We start from the raw sequence: 24,216 nt of genomic DNA on the forward strand, positions 1-24,216 counted from the left end.
CACTTTTCACATTTGATACATCCATGACCTTCACCCCACACATGAAACACCTCACAGTAGAGGCAAATAAACTGAACATTGGCAGGCACAAAATTTGGGCAGCAAAATTTATCACTGTATGTAAATAACTCGACAACACTTACTATGCATCCACAGCATAATATCCAACATTTAAGAAAACAAAGACATCCTACAAGTATATAAACTATTCAACTACACTAAACAATGCATTTACAGCATAGTATTCAACATTTAAGAAAACTAATACATCCTACAAACAACACAAGGTAAAGCACTAAGAGTAATAAAAGGCTACACTAAGGTGGATCATTTACACTCAGAAATTAAAATCCTACCCATAGAGCAGCACATGAGAATGATGGGTACAGAGGTGTACACAAGAGCACTTGAACCTACCCACCCCTTGCACACAAACAGCCCACTAAATGCAACAAAAAAACAAGCCCAGCAGAACTGTTAACTTCTTCAATGGCCTGCCTCTGGTACCCCCACACTATGCCCATGCAAAACCATATACAGATCACAAAGCAAGCCCTCTACAATAGACTGCCAAATTCTGTACTTCCCCAGGCTCCCCCAGAGATCAGCCCAACAGGGAGGTCACTCCCAAGACAAGTAAGAATTGTACTGGCACACCCATGTTCAGGTCATTACTTTGCATAAAAGCAGTGCCAATATGAAATTAACCTGGCTACAACTCCAATTGCCCCAGGTACAACCATGCACAGAAAACACAGAAGATGTACTTTACTACATGACACTCACCCTTTCCAGACAGTAACACATAAGTCTCTTCACTGAGTGATTCATGGGCTGAACCAGTTGCCATGGCAGGTTCCTTGGGGGGCTGTAGGTCTCCTGGAAGGGAGAACTGGGGCAATGGATTGAATGATTGATCATTTCATATTTTCGTATATTTCATATATTTCATAAATTGTCTTGTTTTATGTCTTGTAATATTCTCATTGTGCTTATATTTAGTTTTGATGATTTCTTTTCTCTCCCCCCCCCTCAGAAAAACCTTCGGAAATTTTGTACAAATATGTGTGTAAGTATGGTGACAAGATGTGTTGTTTTGGAGACATAGTCAACTTTCTGCAGCTTATTACTGAACAAGAAGTTCCACAGTTCCTAGAAAGAGTACGTGCACTTATATGCTTACCAGAGAATGGAGTACCAGAAGATGTAAGTGTTTTAGTGTTATGGCTGTAGGGTATTGTATATTTAAAGAGAACTATACACAAGTTAGATGTAAAACTTTATGCAAGTTATATAGAAATTAAAGTATAGCTTTTCTGTTTGCATTGTATGTCTATTATGTGAATTAGAGGTGAGAGTATAATTTTATTTTCTGGCAAGGGAGCTTGTTTGAATTATTATTACCCAGATTTTTATTTGCCATTGGGGTTAATAGGTAGCTTATGGTGATCCTGCATGGACACATTAGAGAGAATTATCTCTCCATCACTGTCTTCAGATTCCAGTAACACCCTCAGTTTCATCTGGAGGTGCAGTCCTTCAAGGGGCTGGCACTTGTCTCTGGACCAGGTCTAAGATCTCTTTGTCAACTATGACTATCCCCACACTCTTAGTCAACTTTGACTATCCCCCATAAGGACAGTTGACAACTGATGTTTACTACCTTTGTCCTCCTCCTCCTCCTCCTCCTCCCTCATCCTCCTCCTCCTCCTCCTCCTCCTCCTCCTCCTCCTCCTTCTCCTCCTCCTCCTCCTCCTCCTCCTCCTCCGCCTCCTCCTCCTCCTCCTCCTCCTCCTCCTCCTCCTCCTCCTCCTCCTCCTCCTCCCTCATCCTCCTCCTCCTCCTCCTCCTCCTCCTCCTCCTCCTCCAGTGCTGCTTAAAGCCAGTGACTTAGAAACAGATCCACACCAATACAGTACAGATAGTCTAATGTTTCTTCCCAAAAATATTTATGGGAGGGTGTGATGACTGGGACTGTGGGTTTATAATTAGTGAAAGAAAACATTATTTTAAAAGCAACACTATTATTATTACTTGTACTTTGGTATATGTATGTATGTATTATTTGACAATGTATATTTCCAGCATATTGCTTTGTGAGGCTGAATTCTTTCTTTTACTTCATTGCAGATTCTTAGTATTTACCGTCACTTGACATGGCTTCAGCTTCAAAGGTATTTGGGGGCACAGGAGAAGTATACCCCAGAAGAACATATGGAATTTGCCAATTCATTGGTCTCGTTATACCACCACACAGCACACCTCTCTGCAGATATGGCTACCACTGACATTAGGTAATATTTCCCTTACAGAGGTGGTTGTTTTTGTTTGTGGATTTTGTATTTGTTAATGTATGTAGTTTGATTTCATTCACATAATTATGTGATTACTTAGCAAATATACCATGATATTGTATGTATAAGGAAGGGAAAGCCATTGGTACATACATTGTAGTAAAGTAATGAATGCTATTGGAATTATTGAATTAAGAGTTGTTTCACAAAGTGTTACTCAAATTTCATCAGTGACTGATATCACACAATTATGTGGCTTAAGTGATATTATAAGTCTCTTATTTTTCAGGTTGATGTAGTGTTTTCATTAACATTAACATATCTTTTTAAGTATTTGCTTCGTAAATGACTGGTAGCAGGTTATAATGGTTGAAAACAGTAGCTAGTTCTGATGCAATATTATGTTATTTCTTATAGATTTGAATTTTGCTTTCTTTGTGAGTTGCATCATATTGCATATAAACTTGTTTTATGGGTGTTTGTTAAAACTTGACTTCACATGGGTGCATAGCTGATCAGTGCTCTCTCATCCCCCCCTCCAAAGACCCAATGACGGCTACCTGATCCTTGCGAGTCACAGCTTCATGCAGGCATTGAACAGAGGCTGTTCAGACCCTACGCAGATACTCACAATGGCAGCTGTGCTTGAACATGGAAGTCAAGTGTCCAAGGCAAACTTCCAGCTCAAGCTTGTACTCATTCATCTGTATAACTTAATAGGTAGGCTGGTGTTACTGATGTTGGTGTTTTTGTTTGCTATCTTGGAAGCTCAGGAAGAAGATTGGACGGTAGGAGATAAAGAAAGTACTGAGAAGTAGTGATATGGTTGTAAGTGGAGGTACATACATACATATACCAAAGGCTTTTTCCCCTTACACGGGGGGGGTAATATTTTCCTTACTAGAGAAAAGATATATATCATATCTGCTGTCACCTCCACTTCCTTCTTTTTGGAAGTGGAGGTGACAGCAGATATAATATATACCTTTTCTCTAGTAAGAAAAATATTTTCATTTGGTAGATAGGAGTATAATAGGAAGAGTTAAAGATGTACATGTTCTAAAGGGAGAGAGTGGGGGAATATCAGATAATTTTTTAATGGAAGGTAAGTTGAGAGTGGAGGATAGATGGAGAAAGAGGAGAAGGACAAAAGGTAGGGAGGTGCTTAGAGTGAACTGCTTAAATGAGAAAGAAAAGGAGGAGTACAAGAAGAAGCTGAGAGAGGAGTGGGAGGGAGTGAAGGATAGAGTAGAACTAGGAGTGGAGGAGGAATGGGGATGGTTCAAGGAGGGAGTCACAAGATGTGCAAAGATGGTATGTGGAACAAGAAGGACAGGAGGAAATAGAAGGAAGGGTAGTGAGTGGTGGGATGAGGAAACAAAGAAGGTTGTAGAAGAGAAGAAGCGAGCTTTCACAGATTGGTTACAAAATAGGATGAGGGAATCATATGAGAGGTACAAAGAAAAGAAGAGAAGTAAAGCATAAGATAAAGGAGGCAAAGAGGAGAGCAGATGTGAAATGGGGTAAGAGTATGACAGAAAATTTTGAAAGTAATAAAAAGATGTTTTGGAAAGAAATTAAAGGAGGAAGAGGAGGCAAATCAAGTAGAGAAGAAAAGGTAAAAGGTGCAGATGGAGAGATGATAATGGAAGAGAAGGCAGTGAGAGGAAGATGGGCAGACTATTTTAGGGAGTTGCTAAATGTGAAGGAGGATAGGGAGGGAAAGGTAGTTGCAGTGGAAAGTGCTAAGAAAATGACTGTGATGAGTGAGGAAAATGGAGGACAAATAAGGAAGGATGAAGTGAAGGCAGTTGTCAAGATGATGAGAGCATGTTAGGCACCTGGTCTGGATGGATGTCATGCAGAATGTAAAAAAAGGAGGTACATTGATGGTGGACTGGCTGGTGAGGTTATTTAATGTTTGTTTAAGAGAGGGTAGAGTGCCGGAGGACTGGAGGAGTGCCTGTATAGTTCCACTTTACAAGGGAAAAGGGGACAAGTGTGAATGTAGTAGTTTCAGAGTGATTAGCTTGTTAAGTCTAGTAGGGAAGGCTTATGGGAGGATTTTGATTGAGAGGATTAGGAGAGGAACAGAGGGAGTAATTGGTGAGGAACAGTGTGGGTTTAGGACAGGTAGAGGTTGCATAGATCAGATTTTTGTGGTAAGACAGATATGTGAGAAAGCTATAGGAAAAGGGAAGGATGTGTTTTGGGTTTTTATGGATCTGGAAAAGGCTTATGACAGGGTAGACGGGAAGGCACTGTGGGAGGTGTTGCAGATATACGGGATAGAAGGAAAAATCTTAGGAGCTGTCAAGAGTTTTTACGAGAGTAGTAGAGCGTGTGTCAGGATTAGAAATGGTGAGAGTGAGTGGTTCAAGGTAAAGATGGGACTTCATCAGGGTTGTGTTATGTTGCCCTGGCTGTTCAATTTATACATGGATGGGGTGGTGCGAGAGGTAAATGCAAGGGTAGTGGGTCAGGGATTGGAGATGGTTAAAGAAAATGGAGAAAAGTGGGAGGTAAGCCAGCTGTTGTTTGTGGACAACACTGCACTTGTAGCAGGATCAGAGGAGGGATTGAGGAAGTTAGTGACAGAGTTTGGGAGAGTGTGTGAAAGAAGGAAGTTGAAGATGAATGTGGGTAAAAGTAAGGTGATGAGATGTACAAGGGGTGAAAGTGGCAGCAGACTGGAAGTGAGTATTAAGGGAGAGAGACTGGAAGAAGTGGATAGTTTTAGATTCTTGGGTGCAAATGTGGCAGGAAAGGGAGGAGTGGAGGTGGAGGTAAAATGTAGATTGAGAGAAGTGAGTAAATGCCTTGGTGGATTAAAAAGTGTAATGAGGAATAGACATCTGGGAATGGATGCTAAGAGGAGATTGTATGAAGGAGTGATTGTGCCAACAGCATTGTACGGGGCAGAAACATGGGATATAAGAGAGGAAGAGAAAAGGAGTCTGAATGTGTTTGAGATGAGGTGTCTGAGAAGTATGATAGGGGTTACTTGGCTGGATAGAGTGAGAAATGAAGAAGTGAGGAGAATGGGGGTGATAAGGGAGTTGGGAGATAGGGTGGATGAAAGAGTATTAGGATGGTTTGGACACATGGAAAGAATTAGTTAAGAAAGACTAATAAAAGAGGTGTGGAAGGAGGAGGGGGTGACCTAGGATGAGATGGATGGATGGGGTAAAAGGGGCTTTGGGGAAAAGGGGAATGTCTTTTGGGGATGGACGAGAGAGGACAGAAGACAGGGGTGAATGGAGAATGGTTGTATATGGATGATGTTGTGATGCATGAGGTGGAATGGGTGGGGAATGGGGGGTGAGGTAGTATGTGTGAGAAAAATTTGATGCAGCCCGAAGGGATTTCTCCCCGTCTTCTCCTTTTTTTGCGTGAGGGGATGGAGAGGGGGGGTCACCGATTAAATGAAGCGGCCTAGCTTTGGATGTGCTGTGTCTTGTGACACTGCTGACCCAGGGCAGTGGACAAGATGCAGGGATGACCCATCATTCAGGAAGTGCCAAGATGGGAGGGAGGGAGAGGGTGGAGGGGAGTAGAGTGTATTAAGGATGGAATGGGTGGGAGTGGTTTTTATGCCTTTGTTTTTTGGCTACCTCCCTTATAAGGGGAAAAAACCCTTTGGAGTATGTATGGAAATCAAAACAGTTTTGTAAAGAATCTAGACTTTCTTAAAGAGACTATTGGGTTACATAAATATAGATAAATAGAGGCAAAAATTATCTACATATAAATTCATATGGTTCACTCAATTGGCTTAGCCTTTTGTAGCAGTGTTAATTTTTACAGGATTAAGTCTTGCTGTTGTCATGTGATATTAATTCAGATGGAGGTATCACCATAATAGTGATAATAACCTTTGGCTTGAGTTCCACTTCCTGGAAACTCGTAGCCACATAGTAGCTAGTATTGGTCCCTGACCCTTCCCATAGATCTCTCTGGAAAGAAACAGTGGCCTAATGTCTTTTTAGTATGCAACTGTTTATGCCACTTGGTTGTAGGAGGAAGAGGAGGAGAAGAAGGAAAAGGGGATAATTTGTTTTGTGAAAAAGTGGAGGAAGTGAAGTCAGTGACTATGAGAGACCTTATGTCTGATAAGGAAACCAAATAACCTCTCCTTTGAGCCGCACCTCCAGGTGAAGATGAGGATTTCAATTTTGAAGATAGGTGACAGAGATTTCTCTTGGATGTCTGTCTCATAGGACCACTACTTGGTTTTACCTGCCATTGGTTCTTGTCACCATAGTGGAAGGCAGATGTGGAGGGAGTGAACATGAGGGGACATCCTAGGATGAGGTGGATGGATGGGGTGAAGGGGGCTTTGGGGAGGAGAGAAATGTCTGTTGAGGAAGGACAGGAGAGGACAGAAAATGGGTGAATGGAGAATGGTTGTATATGGATGATGTTGTGATACATGAGGTGGAATGGGTGGGGGGATGGGGGGTGAGGTAGTATGTGTGAGCAAAATTTGACGCAGCCCAAAGGGATTTCTCCCTGTCTTCTCCTTTTATGCATGGGGGGGACAGAGAGGGGGGGGGTCGCTGATTTAATGAAGCGGCCTTGCTGTGGATATGCTGTGTCTTGCGACACTGCTTCTGACCCAGGGCAGTGGACAAGGTGCAGGGATGACCCATCATCCAGGAGGTGCTAAGATAAGAGGGAGGGTGGAGGGGTGTGGAGTGTATTCAGGGATGGAATGGGTGGGATGATTTTATGCCTTTTCTTTTTTGGCTACCTCCCTTGTAAGGGGGAAAAAGCCTTGGTGTATGTAGCATTGATATGATATGGTTTAATGTCACAAACTCCTCCCATCGGAAGGCTAGGACAGTGCCTTTTACAGACTTTGTAGCATGGAATTTAATGAATCATGTCCTTGGTTCAACTTCGCTGTCAGCAGGATTTGAACTGCCACCCCCTATTGATACATACATACATATACCAAGGCTTTTTCTCCCTTTCAAGGGAGGTAGACAAAAAGGAAAAGGCATAAAATCATTCCCACCCATTCCATCCCTGAATACACTCCACACCCCTCCACCCTCCCTCTCATCTGAGCACCTCCTGGATGACGGGTCATCCCTGCACCTTGTCCACTGCCCTGGGTCAGAAGCAGTGTCGCAAGACACAGCACATCCACAGCAAGGCCGCTTCATTAAATCGGCGACCCCCCCTCTCTGTCCCCCCATGCATAAAGAAGACAGGGAGAAATCCCTTCGGGCTGCGTCAACATTTGCTCACACATACTACCTCACCCCCCATCCCCTCACCCATTCCACCTCATGCATCACAACATCATCCATATACAACCATTCTCCATTCACCTCTGTCTTCTGTCCTCTCCTGTCCTTCCTCAACAGACATTCCCCTCTTCCCCAAAGCCCCCTTCACCCCATCCATCCACCTCATCCTAGGACGTCCCTTCATGCTCATTCCCTCCACATCTGCCTTCCATACCTCTTTTACTAGTCTTTCTACACTCATTCTTTCCATGTGTCCAAACCATCCTAATACTCTTTCATCAACCCTATCTCCCAACCCCCTTTCTACCCCTGTTCTCCTCCTCACCTCCTCATTTCTCACTATTGATACCACAAGATAATATTCATCTGAAAGAACATGACAGTAATGAAAGAGTTAAAGATATCATTTGACTTGTAACACCCTTTGCTCAACAGTAATTCCTTTGAAACCAATTATTGCCATCCAGTGATCTATAAAATTTTTATATTCAGGGTTAACGTTACATTGTAAGTTTAGTGAGTCTAAACTGCTTAATATGCATCTGTATCATAAACTTTGATTCACATCAGGTGCCTCAAATGCCTCACATAGTGTATATGAGCGGTTGGATCTGAAGCACATCCAGCTGGACACATTAAGTCATGTCTTGGCTTTGCAAGCACTTGACTCTGCCAACTATAGTGTGGCAGGAGACATTTTCGCTGCGACGCTACGATTCTTCATGGCCAACTACAAAGATGTAAGTAAGGTGAATGGTTGTTTTTATCAATAATAATAATATGTTGCCCATGTGCTGGGCTAAAACACAATTCAGAAACTAAACTAAACAAACACAGTACAAGGAAGTAGACTTTGCTGTGGCAACCACCACATAACACTGAGGATGTATCAGTATGGTTTAGCCAATGTGGTCACATCCAGGGTACCTCACATACAATCACATATCATTTCCAATCTCACAGCACTGGCAGCATATAGACAACTGGAGAATCTTTGGTGGGATTTCAAGAAAGTTCTCATGTTTTACTGTAACTTTGATGTCTAATTTCTTCCCATCCTCCTCATCTTAACTCCTTATGGATGAAGGATCATCCCTGACCCCATCATGCTGCTCAGGTCAGAGGCAATACAGCAAGACACAGCACCTTCACAGCAGGGCCCACCAACTTTATCTTATAGTGACCTCCCCACTCCCTTCATCCATTTACAACCACTCTCCATTGACTCCCTATCTTCTCCACTCCCTCTCTCTTGCCTGACAGACACCTCTTGCATCCAATGTCCACTTCGGCCTGGCCATGTACCTCCTTTGTTTCTTTATGGAATTCTAGGTTTAATTTATGTGATAATTAAATGATAGTGTACAAAGTAATAACAAAATTAACAAATAACAAAAGTATTGTGAACTCAACAAGGTTGTAATAGTGCCTTAAGACAGTGTTGTCTTCATCTGCCATAACTTTCCAAACAATTTTCAGCTTTTGTTGAAGACCAGCAAGTTTTTTATGTAGTTGTCAATCAGGATGGTTTGGACACATGGAAAGAATGAGTGAAGAAAGATTAGTAAAATAAGTGAGGAAGGCGGAGGTGGAAGGAGTGAATATGAGGGGGCGTCCTAGGATGAGATGGATGGATGGGGTGAAAGGGGCTTTACAAAAGAGAGGAATGTCTGTAGAGGAAGGATGGGAGAGGACAGAAGATAGGGGTGAATGGAGAAGGGTTGTGTATAGATGAGGCTGTGATGCATGAGGGGGAGTGGGTGGGGGATGGGGGGTGAGGAAGTATGTATGAGAAAAAATTTGACGCAGCCCAAAGGGATTTCTCCCTGTCTTCTCCTTTCGTGCATGAGGGGACGGAGAGGGGGGGTCGCCGAATTTATGAAGCGGCCTTGCCGTGGATGTGCTGTCTTGCAACACTGCTTCTGACCCAGAGCAGTGGACAGGATGCAGGGATGACCCGTCATCCAGGAGGTGCCAAGATAGGAGGGAGGGAGGGGAGTGGAATATATGGGAAATGAAATGGGTGGGAGTGATTTCTATGCCTTTTTCTTTTTGGCTACCCCCCGTGTAAGGGGGAAAAAGCCTTTGGTATATGTATGTATGTACGTATGTATGTCAATTATATTTATTTCAGATTTTTCCCCCATGGGGTTTGATATTAAAGCTAGGTTTGATAATACCTTATATCTATCTTTCAGACTTCAGATCCACTAATCTCTTCATACAAATACGGAAGTTTAACGAGGATTCCAGAATTTGTAGAATTTCGCGAACGACTCAGTAATTCCCTCCATTTTGCCACTGTAACAGCGGAACAAATGCTCCTCGACCTTACCCTCCATGTAAGTATTCTTAATGTTGTATATGTTAGTCTTTGCAAGTGTTTAGATTATGTGTGCACTACATACCACTTCCATGCAAACCTGTCTTGGTCTTTATGGGTGATGGGACCACTGATGTGCACCTGAGAGTTGTAGTTTTGTGGAATGGGTGTCAGAAGGAATCATCTCTGCTTACCATCTTCAAAATCTGTAAATTTCTTCATCTCTCTATGGAGGTGCAGTCCTGAGGGGCTGACACTTGGTCTCCAGACCAGGCCCAAGGTCTCTCTGTCAATTTTGTATTTCTTTCATGAGGAGCACTGACAACTGGTAACTGCTTATCTCCAGCTACTACATTAAGCCAGGGACAAAGAAACAGTCCCCCACTAATACAACACAGCACACAACAGTTTTGTGTCTTTTCTTAAAGAGAACTATATGAGGCTTCAAGAACTACTGCTAGGTACTGTGGGGCAGGAGGTTTCCGGTTGGTGAAAATTAAGGCAACAATTATTACTATTTATCGGTGACTTGACAAGAGGATTACTTATAAATGAAAATTCTGAATGTAACTCAAATTACCAATGCATTGTAAAAGATTGAAATACTGGTCTTCCTTTATGCAAAAGTGTCAAATTATGTAAACAGCATCCAACAAAGGGTTTCATGCCTATACTTCTTCCATAATCTGGTGACCCATAGGATGTGGCCGGCAAAACCAGCAGTGTTGCTACATCTAAACCATCTTCAAAGAAAACAGGGGAGACACCATTTTCTTTATATTTGCATGTATGACTGGTATGACTGACAAAGGATGAATGAGTGACCTGTGCACCTGTGAATCAGCAACCCACCAAACCCACAGAAATTCCTAGGTCAGGAGCCGAGGCAACGCTGCCTGACCTGAGATGCCACATCATTTAATAAGTCTCTTCTTTTCTTTACATGTGTAACAATTACTCATATCACCTACCATTTAATGAAAAAATCAATATGCATTTAGAATATTACATGTTAACATACTTGGAGTAGTGGACAGCTTCCGGTATATGCTGAATGTTTTGATTCAGTATGTGACAACACGGCAGAGAACACCTTGTGGGTCACGAGATAATGGAAATAGTGTAGCCTTTCCAGAGAAGGAGATGACTGATGTTTGTTGTTGGGGAGAGATCAAAACAGGTCATGGATGGAAATGGAACAGAACATAAAGATGTAGATACTGTGAATGTGAGTCTATAGTAATGTATGTATGATGATTTGAAGGCGTGAACCTTTTTACAAGGTTAGTTGAATGATGTTGCCATTTAGTCTTTTTCTTATGCTTAAAGTTGGCTTAGCATGTACAAAGTGGACTGCATAGTGCCTTGTCACATGTAGCAAAACTAATAGTTGAGTTTAATTCTTTTTACTGATAAAGGAAGAAAAGCAAATACTGTAATTCTTCTAATTTTATTAATTTATGGAAAGTAGTGAGAGATTTATTTTACATTGTTGTCCACGTAACTGTGTTCTTTCTATACTTTCCAATTAAATTTGAACTATTTAATTTCATTTGTATCTCTTCTCTTGCCTAATCTACTCTAGTCATATTATTTCATTAGTTTTATAACACTTAGAACTCTGCTGACTATTGTTTTATCAAATGGTTAAAATTTTCTTCTTTACTTATTTGCTATAAATTCAGTAGCCACATGATGGTTGTGGTTTTCAGCTTCTGCCTCTCATTACAGGAAGGACTTATCACAGCTCTTGACACTATTGCTACACACTTATGTTTTACCTTCTTACAGGTGGAAGACCACTCTTGTCTCTCAAATCTGAAGTGGGTTTTGTACAGTGATGACGAATATGATGAGGGATGTGATGAGGGAGGTGCTCTTGGGAGTAGAACCATTGGCCATGGGGCCGGTGCTCTGTTGCACTTAAATTCTCTTGTCTGAGTCTGCATGACACCTCCAGACAATGTCCAAAGTAGTTTTTCCAAAATGGGACATCTGGGATGTTTTCACGTCATGGCTGCCAAGAGTGATTCAATAACCCCATTAACCCATTCAACTCCGATGACAAGATGTCTTGTCATTTGGTCAAATAAAACAAAAAATCATAAAACACCAAAATGTTTGATCAAACACCAGAAAAATATGACGTCAGTCCTCGCTTCGCTCGCAGCGAAGCGAGGACTGACGTCATATTTTTCTGGTGTTTGATCAAACATTTTGGTGTTTTATGATTTTTTGTTTTATTTGACCAAATGACAAGACATCTTGTCATCGGAGTTGAATGGATTAATGAAGCTGAAATAAGTTTTTGTAAAAGTTATTGTTTTATTTTGAGAAATGTAGTGGTTTTAGTCACTATTTGTGTGTGGAAAAAGAAATTATCACAAAGGATAGTCTGTTGTAGATTGTATGTGAATTTTAAAATAGATATGTACATACATACATTTACCAAGAGGCTCTTGTAAGGGGGTGACCAAGTTGGATCATACACTCACCCAACACCCATCCTACACCCATTCAAAAATCCATGCAATGACCCCCCCATATCTCCTTATGGATGAAATGTCATCCTTGTCACAGTGAAGCTTTATTTACTTTTACCACTTCATTACATAGCAACCACCCCACCTCATCTACTTGAGGAATATACAGAACAGAGAAAAAGAAATCCCTTTTGGGCAGCATCATTTCCTCATCCATTTAGAACCACATCCCGTTCTCTTCTATTTTTTTTACCCTCTTCCTCATTGGACAGACACTCCTCTTGCATCCAGTACCCTTTACCCTGGTTATCCATCTCATTCTTGGTCTTCCCTCTAATTCCTTCCATGTTATTTTTTCAAGTCTTTCTTCACTCATTCTTTACACATGCCCAAATCATGTTGGCATTCTTGATCAATCCTATCTGCCAGCTCTTTCCACTTTTGCTCTTTGCCTCGCCTCCACATTTCTAACTCTATACATCCTTGTAACCACCACCATACTCTTCAGTGCAAATACATTTAGGCTATTCCTTTCTGTCTCCTATAGATTCCAAGTCTTTGTTCTGTACAGTGCTGTAGATACAGTCACTCCAGATACCTATTTCTCATGACATTTTTTTTATTCTTTGTAGACATTTACTTGCTGTATTCTATAATTCACTTACACCTCCATTCCCTGCTACAATCAATCATTCAGTCAATCCATTTCCTAAGATCTCTCTTGCAGGAGACCCATATCTCGCTTGTAGTTATGGAAACTTGCTGTATTTCCTATTATACGGCATCCCCAATGCTGAAGGGGGTACGCGACACCTGGGGGTCATTTTCTAAACTATTTCGAGTAAAGAGCTGAAACTTCTCAGGTAAATAGGTATCCATGTTGCCTACATTTTAGGTGAAACAGGATGATGTATGTACACATGTATGTATACCAGTAACGACATTTAAAAGTGCACAGCATCATAATACGTGGACCAATTTGTTTTATATTTTGGCTATGATTAGTCAGTAGGCACACCTAGGGCCAGTCATTGAGTAATCGAAGAATTTCCTTTATACTTTTGCATTTCAATTTTAATGTCCAGCAAAAATTGTGAAAAATAATTTTTGTTTTGTTTTGTTCCCATTATTACTCCTAACTCTTTCATCCTATTCAAAATATTCAAATGACTGGCCCTAGCAGTTACTAAATGTAATATTCCCTGTAAGTTTCATCTAAATCTGATGTATTTTAGATTTTTTATGATTAAAAAAAGTAAAAAATATATATATATATCGAACGGAGATATGGCGACTTGAAATATAAATATATCTGTAACTTGCTTATAGTTTCACCAATTTGACTGATTTTTTCATGGCTTAATTCTTATTATGTAATGGGTAAGTACAGTAAAAATCATCAACATATTTCAATTATAAGTACTTTAAATACTGAAAAACTAAAGTATAAGTATATCACAATAGTGGCGATGCACAGACGACACCATCATATAATTTGCTTTTTTGCACCTTTGTCGGTTTCTTCATATGAAACCTCACTGCTGGTGGTCTTCGGGGTATCTAAATAATTGGAAAGAGGTTTATTTTAACCAGCAGTGGGTGCCTTTGGAAGTGAATCCTCTCTTACTCCACAAACCATTGATAGTAACTTTTACTTCTTTTACTTCCGGTAAAGTTGGGTCTTCCTTTTCTAATGCTGCATGTACATGTTCCCTTGTTTTTTCCAAGAGTTCCTCATATTTCTTTATGCTGGTCTATAATATGATGGCTAAGTTTACTAAACGTCTTATCATTTTCATGTTCATTGCCATGCACATTTTCTGTACTGCAACATAACCATCCCCACAGTGTAAGCCGGCCTCCACAACTCTGTTATGTACTTCATAACTTTCATTTCTAATGCCTGGTGAAGTACACCATTTGCTCTTTTCAGAGCACAACTTGCATTCTGCCTGAAATGTCTTCACCATTCCACATTCTCCTATCACTTCAACATACATCTTCTCACCACACTGGCATCTAACAAGCGGATTTATCCACTGCAAAAAACTGCTCTTCTTCACAATCATAAATTCACGTTCATTCTTATCTCCCCTCTGTACAATTTCATAACTAATATCTAATTTTCTTGCTGTATTCGAGATGAATGAAGTACTTGATGGTGTAGACCTGGCTACAGATGTTGAGAGAGGTGGAAGTGAGGGCAGTGGTGGAGTGAGAGGTGGTGAGGTCTTGGCTAGTCATCTTTGACTGTTTGCCATTTTTAACTGTTGTTTTTTTGTCATTGTAGATGTTCTTTTTGCTACCCATGATGACTGTACTAATGAGTAATAGGTACTAGCTAAGGTAATATATTGCCAGGAGAGCTTATGAGACATGCGTACTCTCCCTTTCAAAGCTAGAAGGTAACTGACGTCCAGCTGAGCTCAGAGTTGGCAAGAGCTATCCCTCCACCTTCCTCCCTTCCCCTCCACCCTCATACTGGCCGTTGAAGCATTGCGCGAGCGTAAATTCAATAAAATTTCAATGTTATTCAATGCACCTGAAGCTCCTAAGTGGCACGCCTCCCTCTAGTGTGGGTTGCGCCTTTAACTCCGTCCATTTAAACCCTGCCCAAGACATTTAAATTGCGCACGGCTGGAAAATTATTTGTTGGGATTTATTTCTAAATGGTATACAAACATTTTGAAAAATGGTATATCTTGACCAAATTCACCCCCCCCCCAGGTGTCGCGTACCCCCTTAACCTCTTTAATACAAGTAAAATGTTTGTGCTCACATCAGGTTGCCTGATGTACGATGATGCATCACAATACATGCATTACAAAATATAAATGTTGGAATGTTCATTGTTGTCATTTAGCTGAGGGCAGCCATATTGGATTTGTGTGGTTCAGTGAACAGACACCATGTGGCAGTGTTGTTGAGCTACTATGTGGAGTGCTGGGTCCCCAGTATAAAGGAAGTGGGGGAATGGAGCAAGTTTAGTCTAATACTGGTAGCAGAGTGTAGTTATGGTCTCTTTTAAGTGCCTTCCTAAATTTGATAATGAATCTGAATATACATATATATACCAAAGGCTTTTTCCCCCTTACACAGGAGGTAGCCAAAAAACAAAGGCATAGAAACCACTCCCACCCATTCTATCCCCTACATACTCCACTCCCCTCCACCCTCTTCCCTCCCTCTTATCTTGGCACCTCCTGGATGATGGGTCATATCTGCATCCTGTCCATTGCCCTGGGTCAGAAGCAGTGTAGAATCTGAATATGAAAATTGGAGAAAGGATATAAGCATATGGTGTGAGTTAACTGATTTAACGAAAGATAAGCAGGCACTAGCCATATATGTATCTTTAACTGGCCGAATTAACAGTTCTGAAGAGTGAAAATGGTGTAAAGAGCATTATTGAGAAACTGGACATTTTGTTCTTGCCTGATAAAGGTCGATGTCAGTTTGCAGTGTTTCATAATTTATATAATTTCAAAAGAAATAACAAGAATATTATTGAATATGTGAGTGAGATTGAACATAGATACTTTACACAGGAAGGAATGACACTACTGGACTCTGTGATGGCTTTTATGCTTGCTTCAAGTAACTTGGCTTAGTGTGAGACTCAAATTGTGTGATGCCAATGATCTCCAAAATCAAATATACTAATATGAAATCTACTTTAAAATGTGTCCTTGGTCAGCAATTGAATGTGCACTCAACCCAGGAGTCAGATGTGGACATAGGTGCAGAGTGTCCCTCAAGCATCAAAGCGGAGTCTGTCTTTTATGGTGATAAAAAAAAGGTCTCATTATGTCACCTATGGACAACCACATAGATCATCAGAGATACAGATTTCAAAGAAGAGGAAGAGGAACAGTTATGTCAGCACAAGGTGACTTGAGTGACCAAGGGACTAATCGAAGACTCAATCTTCTGGATCGTGATGGCCAAGTTTCACAATGTGTGATATGTGATTTGCATTACCATTGGGCTCGATATTGTCTGCATTTTTATGAGAATGATAAGGTGTCATTTAGGGGTATTGATGAACGAGATACTGGTGGTAATAGTGAGGAACATATGATGGGGGTGGTAGAAGGAGTATGAACGAATGATATTTTGATGCTACCCAAAGGGATTTCTCCCCTTCTTTTTTCTGCATGAGGGAGTCATTGATTCAATGAAGCAGCTTTGTTGTGGATGTGCTGTGTCTTGCTGCATTGCTTCTAACCCAGGGCATTGGGTGAGATGCAGCGATGACCTATCATCCAGGAAAAGCCAAGAAAAAAGGGAGGGATGGTGAATGGGAGTGGAGTGAGTGGGGATGAAAAGGGTGGAAGAAGCCCTTGGTATATGTATGTATTATTAGTTACCTCCCTTATACCTTCCAGGGTGGTGGGTGGAAGTGAAATGGGGCGAAAGCCCTTGGTAATAGATTTCCCATATATCAGTGAAGAAGCATATGGGATGTAGAGAAATAATAGTAATTATTATTATTAGCATTATTAGTATTAATATTTTTATTAGAGGATAGGTTGTATTTGGGGTTGCATGTGATGGAAAAGGGAGGAGGGGGTGGAGGTAAACTGTAGATTGAGAGAAGCAAATAAGTCTCTTGGGGGGGTGTTGAAAAGTGTCACGAGAAATAGGCATCTGGGAATGGATGCAAAGAGAAAATTATATGAATGAGTGATTGTACCTAGGACACTGTATGGAGTAGAGGTTTGAATTGTAAGAGAGGGAGAAAGGAGAAGTTTAAATGTGTTTGCAATGAAGTGTCTGAGAATTATGGTAGGGGTTACAAGGTTGGATAGAGTGAAAAATTAGGTGAGGAGAGCAGGGGTGGATAGGGAGCTGGTAGTTATTACTGATGAAAGATTATTGGGATTCTTTGGCCACATGGAAAGAATGAGTGAAGAAATATTAATGGAATAGGTGTGGAAAGCAGAGGTGGATGGAGTAAACTTGAGGGGATGACTGAGGATGAGATGGATGGGGTGAAAGGGGATTTGAGCAAGAGGCGATTTTTGTTGAGTACGGAAGGGAGAAGGCAGGGTATAGGATTGGGTGGAAAATGGTAGGATATATGGATGATATTTTGACACAGCCCAAAGGGATTGCTCCCTGTCTTCTCTATTTTCCACATGAGGGGACAAGGATGGAGGGTCACTGTGTAAGTGAAGTGGCCCTGCTGTGGATGTACTGTGTCTTGCTGCATTGCTTCTGACCTGGGCAGTGGGCAGGAGACGGGTATGACTTGTCATCCGTGAGGAGCTAAGATGAGAGGGAAACAAGGGTGGTGGATGGGAGTGGAATGGGTGGGAGTGGGTGTGTGCCTTGACTGGATACCTCCCTTATAAGGGGGAAGAAGCCCTGGGTGTGTTTGTGTTTGTATATATATTTATATATATTGTGGCTGAGTGGGTTAGAGCATTGTTTTTTGCAGTGAAGGTTGAAGGGATGGTGGTTCGAATCCTACTGCCAGCAAAGTTGAACCAAGGGCATGGTTAATTAAATTCCATGCTACAAAGTCCTCTGTAAGGGGCACCATCCTAGCCTTTCAGTGGGAGGAGTTTGTGATGTTAAATCATATCATATTATTATTATTACTCCTTTCACTTGCCCTCCTGAACTTGATCATCCATCTACTTATCGCGGCGAAACGCGACAGACATATCAATACATCAAAATACCATAGGTTCCGATCAACACTGATTCAGTTGATAGAGATTGCAACGCTCCCTCCGGGTAAGCGATCATTTTTCCGCTGCTCCTTGTGTCAATGACACACAAACCGAAGGATGAGGGTTGGTACTGGACCGCAGATTAGTCGTCTGGTAGGACATGGGGATTGGGTAAGTGGGTCCTAGTCCACTTTTCCATTCTTGGTTGAAAGGAAACTCGATCTTTTCTCTGTATTTATTCTTCCAGAACTTCCATAAACTTCCCACACCAGGGAAGGTGGGGGGGGGGGGGTGTTGCAAACTTGTGTTCCCTTTCAATAGTACATTTTACTCCAGGACTGGTTCCCTGTAAAATTTTATAACCCGTCTTCAGAAACACTACTACATCAATAAGAAATGGCGTAGGGTAACTGAAAGATTTGTGAGGCAGAATAAAACCTTACGAGACTATAGGGAGGTAACAAGAGGTTAATATGCCTCTTCCTGAAATATAACATAGGAAACGCCTCTTCAGAAATCTTTAAATTACCCTACTTAAAGTTTACAAATTATTTTAGGTTAGGTTAGGTAGGCTAGGGCTAACCCCCTATACCGTAGTTATGTCATGACACCTTAAGACCTCAAAACTGACTATAAATGAGAATTGGGTTTGATACATATTTAAAAAAATATATAACCTAGTTATGAGAACGTAAAGGGTTATTCAAATACGTAGCAACACTCCAAGGGAGTTATTGCTAGCATTCGACTTGCATTCCCCTCTATCGTCTCATTCCCCTCACTCTTCTATTGGACAAGGGCTTCCCAATTAAATTTCTTTAAATGTTAATTAATGGTTCTGACTAACTCTTACCTTCGTGAAGGGATTATTTCGGATTATGATTTAGCAGCCTGGGTCGGCTGTCTTGAAGTTTTCGTGGCTTCTCTAATATGCCACGTAGCTAGACTAGTTCAAAACAATGAGCCCTTTCTTTACCCTTCGTCCGATAGCGAGATTAGGACTTAATGTTTACGTAGTAACATTTTTTTTTTCATCATTTGTTAACGAATCCAGTTCTTTTTATGGATTTCTTTATAATTAATTCTAATCATTACAATAGTAAATTAAAAATATTAGAGCTGGATGATGAATCAATTTCTAAGTATTTCCAAAATTTTAAAGGGGTAACTTTTCCCCCTGACATAGCTTTTCCCTTGGGGAAAAATTGATTCATGTCCACTCTAATATCAAGTCACTCTCCGTCATGGGCTGGCCTAACCCTTACTATGTGTCTGCTCCAGTGGAATATAGATCTTTGTCTAACAAACTCAGTCTAGCACACAAAAAAAAATTTACTCTTGTAACAACATAAAACATGGATATATTGGAGCACTTAAATGGGGACACTACCCTATAGGTGTGCATTCAAACTGCTTTCCTAGTAGCTTTGCCTGGCCTAATGCTGGGGTTGGATTGACTCCACTTACACAGGAGATCACGGCACTCTACCTCAAAAGAGCTTCTCCATTTAAGAAGACAAACTTGGCTCTTATCTAGGCGTCCTAATGACTATCCGTCCAGACTTCCTTGCCAGAAACAACTCTTAAAAATTGAGTTTCAAAGGGGTTTGGAAAGGGGCGCACTCCATCCTAAGAAATGTACCAACCAGGTACCACAAGAGCAAGACTTAAGACAAGATCCATAATACCACTAAAACATTCACATTTATGACAAGTCTCTGTGACACATTACAAAATTTCCATTGCAAGCTTCTTTTCCTCCAACTTAAACCTAGAGGAATATCTACTTTGACTAATTCTATGGTACTACACAAAAGTTACAAGCAAGTATAAAAGTACAAAAATAGTAAATCTTACAACTAGGAACAGATTTGATTCACCATCCTGCTAAGGGATGGTCCTGGGGTCTGGGTTGCGGTGCCCCTGTTACAGCATTGAGGGGTCCACCTGCAGAGGGGTTGTATGGGTTGTGAGGTGCATGTGGTGTTGGTGTTCCTGGTGGTTGTGCGTTATTATGCATTTGTATTAAATGTTGCATTGTCCCCTGTAGATGAGACATCTCCCTGTCCATATTGTTAATCTGTTGTTTTAAATCCCTTACCTGTGAACACACTCCCTGGTGGGACTGTGTAAGGTTTTGTGTTTCTGTTACCGCTTGTTGGACCTCATTTTCCAATTGAATTAACTCCGTAAAGGAGTCATCCACATCATTAGGCATCATGTTTCCTAGTGCGCTTTAATCACTAAAAAAAAATCTTAGAAAGGTGAATATCTAACATAAGACATATCTGTTCAATAACAATACTTGAGACATGCAAAGTATAAATCATGACAAAGATCAAGCTCAAGAAAAAAATAAAGAATTTTCTACTACTACACTATGTGACCATATTTACTGTAATTAGGTCTCGTGGGTAAGATGGAATCAATAGCATAAAGCTAAGGAATCCGAACACGCTGCCACCATTCTATCGCGGCGAAACGCGACAGACATATCAATACATCAAAATACCATAGGTTCCGATCAACACTGATTCAGTTGATAGAGATTGCAACGCTCCCTCCGGGTAAGCGATCATTTTTCCGCTTCCCAATTAAATTTCTTTAAATGTTAATGGTTCTGACTAACTCTTACCTTCGTGAAGGGATTATTTCGGATTATGATTTAGCAGCCTGGGTCGGCTGTCTTGAAGTTTTCGTGGCTTCTCCAATATGCCACGTAGATAGACTAGTTCAAAACAATGAGCCCTTTCTTTACCCTTCGTCCGATAGCGAGATTAGGACTTAATGTTTACGTAGTAACATTTTTTTTCATCATTTGTTAACGAATCCAGTTCTTTTTATGGATTTCTTTATAATTAATTCTAATCATTACAATAGTAAATTAAAAATATTAGAGCTGGATGATGAATCAATTTCTAAGTATTTCCAAAATTTTAAAGGGGTAACTTTTCCCCCTGACATACTGACTCAGCTACAAGCACAATGTCATCTGCAAACAACAGCTGGCTCACTACCAACATCCCTGCACTCTCACTAGTTCAAAACTCTTGCCTAGTACTCTCACATTTACCTTTCTTACCACCCCAACTATATACATGTCTTACAATAGATGATACTGGGAAATAGAAATAGTTGAAAATATGTTGACTTCAAAAAGTGTTGCATAGATTTACCAATAATATTGGAGGAATGACAAATTAACTCTTATGAACTCGTTGAACAAGTGAGGTTATTTAATGTTTAATTTAGAATGGTTTTGAAAAATGGATTTTGAAAGTGGATTCTCTACTTTTTTCCAGTAGAGAATGATCAGTCTATGTACTTATAACTTACATGTATGGACTGTACTACCTAGATGTATGTTTGTTTACAGGCTCAGTGATCATAACAAAAGAATAGTCATGATTTAATGAAAGAAATATTAATCAAATACTTTGCATCTTCTTACCATGTGATATTGTATCCTTAAGAGGTTTTTTTTATTGTTTGTTATTGAATTTAGATGTTGGGAGAGACCAATGATGGGTACCTGCAGGTGATGGTCCTGCAAGACAGGTGTGTGAAAGAATAGGGACTGACTCTTGGTCTCCAGAATGTGCCTATGATCTCTCTCTGTCAGCTTTTACTGTAATTCCTCCACCTTTTCACACAAGGAGACCTGACAGTTGGTAGTTGCTTTCCTCTGACATAAACTGGTGACAAAGAAACAGTCCCACACTAATAAAATCCAAAGAACAATTCAGTATTTCTTTCCAGAGAGATCCATTTTAGGCCTCAAGGACCTTTGCAGGCCACTGTGGAGCTGTAAATATCCAGTGAAGTGAAACTCAAGCCACCAGTTATTATTTGAATATTGGTTACTGGCATCCTTTAAAGAATAACTTTTATTTCTATTGCATCCCCATGTCAATCAGAATTAGTCGCATTTGTTACTAGACTGCACTTTTTCAAGTGTAATAGTTTTATTATTACACCAATATACCATTTATTTACTTATTTATTCATCTATTTACTTGTTTATTTTTTGTACTTTGTTTAGATATCAAGGTGACTTTAAGATTTTTATTACTAACAGGTGTCTTCCCAAGTTCAACTGTTGGAAGTTATCCAGCAAATGGATATTGATCCGACCAAGGACAAAGTGGATTGGTCAGCACTCAGGGATAACCGTGACCTAAAAGTCATCAACTCCTGGGAACCTAAACACGGGTGAGAAATACATATACCAAGACCCCTTTCCCCCATATAAAGTGGGGTAGCTGAGTCAAAGCGCATACTTGCAATATAAACAAATGAAACCCAAACAACCACCCCTCCCTACTCAGCACCTTGGTGATGAAAGATGACTGTATCCCCTGTCACACTGCTTGGGGCAAAGGCAGTGCAGCAGGGGGTTTGGAGTTGGAGCAGGGATGGCTCATCATCCAGGAGCCAAGAAAGAGTATTGTGATGGTTGGGACATATGGAAAGAATGAGCGAAGAAAGATTAGTAAAAAGAGGTTTGGAGGGCAGAGATGGATGGAGTGAACATAAGGGGGGCACCAAAGATGAGATGGATGGATGGAGTAAAAGGGGGCATTGAGATAGAGGGGAATGTCTGTTGAGGAAGGAAGGGAGAAGACAGAAGATAGGGGTGAGTGGAGAATGGTTGTGTATGGATGATTCTGTGATGCATGGAAGTGGGTGGGGGATATGGGGTGAGGGAGTATGTGTGAATGATATTTTGATGCAGCCCAAAGGGATTTCTCCCCTCTTCTCATTTTCTGCATGAGGGAATGGAGAGGGGGGTCACTGATTAAATGAAGCAGCCTTGCTGTGGATGTGCTGTTTCTTGCTACAATGCTTCTGACCCAGGGCAGTGGGCAAGATGCAGGGATGATATGTCATCCAAGAGGAGCCAAGAAAAGAGTTGAGGGAGGGGTGGTGAATGGGAGTGGAGAATGTAGTGATGAAATGGGTGGGAGTGGATTATCCCTTTGACTTTGGCTACCTCCCTTGTGTGGGGGAGAAAACCTTTGGTATATTTGTGTATAAAGAAAATATGCTTTGACACACCCATTCTCCAGATAAGAGGGATGGGCTTTTGGTAGTTAAGATTGTGCAAGGGCACCATATGATATAATCCTTAAAAAAAAAAAAAAAAAAAAAAACTCGTATTTTGAATGCATGTAGGTGAAGTATGATGTACTGAAGCATTTTTTCCCATTTGCAGATGCTTGCAGGAGAGTGAGAGGGAAGAAAGTTTCACTGCTGAGGTGGCTATGCTTAAGTTACGTAATCTGATCCTCAGGACTATTGGGGCGGCAACCAAGCTGACTTTAATAACAAACAATGCCGATCAGACTTCAAGTAATAAGGAGAACAGGTAATGATGTAACTGGTAAGAAGTCTTTACAGAGAAAGCATAGGTCTGGGGCTTGAGGTCCCCATGATCTTTGAATTGGAATGAATTTACTATGCTTAAGAGCCATTTTGGCAGTAATCTTAACTTAATGAATAGTAGTAATTGATTGTGCCTGCTAGACAAAATGAAAGATGAAGACATCATCATCATCAGGCCTGTAGTGCATAGTGGCAGTGCTTGTTATTTGCTGTGTTTTCTAGGTGACTCTAAAGTATAACTTGGTTTTAGATTCTAAGCCCAATAGATAGAGTCTTGAGCCTAAGTTTTTTGTCCCATGTGTTCTCACATCATCAACATGATTTATTTATTTATTTATTTATTTATTTTCTTTTTTTCTTTTTTCTTTCTTTTCTTTTTGGAAAGATATTAAGAGAGGAAGAGGAGGCAAATCAAGTAGAGAAGAAAAGGTAAAAGGTGCAGATGGAGAGATGATAAGGGAAGAGAAGGCAGTAAAGGGAAGATGGGTAGAATATTTTAGGGAGTTGCTAAATGTGAAGGAGGATAGGGAGGGAAAGATAGCTGCAGTGAGAAATGCTAAGAAAATGACCATGATGAGTGAGGAAAATGGAGGAGAAATAAGGAAGGATGAAGTGAAGGCAGTTGTTAAGATGATGAAAGCAGGTAAGGCACCTGGTCTGGATGGATGCCATGCAGAATGTCTTAAAAAAGGAGGTACAGTGATGGTGGACTGGCTGGTGAGGCTTTTTAATGTTTGCTGGAGAGAGGGTAGAATACTGGAGGAGTGCCTGAATAGTTCCACTTTACAAGGG

At 40.7% G+C, this 24,216-nt stretch overlaps 1 protein-coding gene across 7 annotated transcripts in view; it reads left to right on the top strand.

Moving 5' to 3' along the window:
- Positions 1 to 24,216, top strand: part of psidin (phagocyte signaling impaired) — a 95,142-nt gene that overhangs the window by 55,170 nt on the left and 15,756 nt on the right. For 5 of the 7 annotated variants that reach the window (XR_012967205.1, XM_076199556.1, XM_076199559.1 and 2 more), the window contains exons 7-14: positions 592 to 636; positions 1,037 to 1,206; positions 2,131 to 2,294; positions 2,839 to 3,014; positions 8,123 to 8,292; positions 9,751 to 9,894; positions 22,118 to 22,251; positions 23,255 to 23,407. Coding sequence is in view for 6 of the 7 variants with exons in the window: in XM_076199556.1 (XP_076055671.1) it covers positions 592 to 636; positions 1,037 to 1,206; positions 2,131 to 2,294; positions 2,839 to 3,014; positions 8,123 to 8,292; positions 9,751 to 9,894; positions 22,118 to 22,251; positions 23,255 to 23,407 (1,156 nt within the window). In the remaining variant the exon portion in view is untranslated. The remainder of the gene's footprint in view (positions 1 to 591; positions 637 to 1,036; positions 1,207 to 2,130; positions 2,295 to 2,838; positions 3,015 to 8,122; positions 8,293 to 9,750; positions 9,895 to 22,117; positions 22,252 to 23,254; positions 23,408 to 24,216) is intronic. The other 2 variants (XM_076199557.1, XM_076199560.1) reach the window with 1 other exon arrangement.

The sequence above is a fragment of the Oratosquilla oratoria genome, chromosome 16 (assembly GCF_046742065.1).
Source record: "Oratosquilla oratoria isolate Oo_2021 chromosome 16, ASM4674206v1, whole genome shotgun sequence".
Classification (NCBI taxonomy): domain Eukaryota; kingdom Metazoa; phylum Arthropoda; class Malacostraca; order Stomatopoda; family Squillidae; genus Oratosquilla; species Oratosquilla oratoria.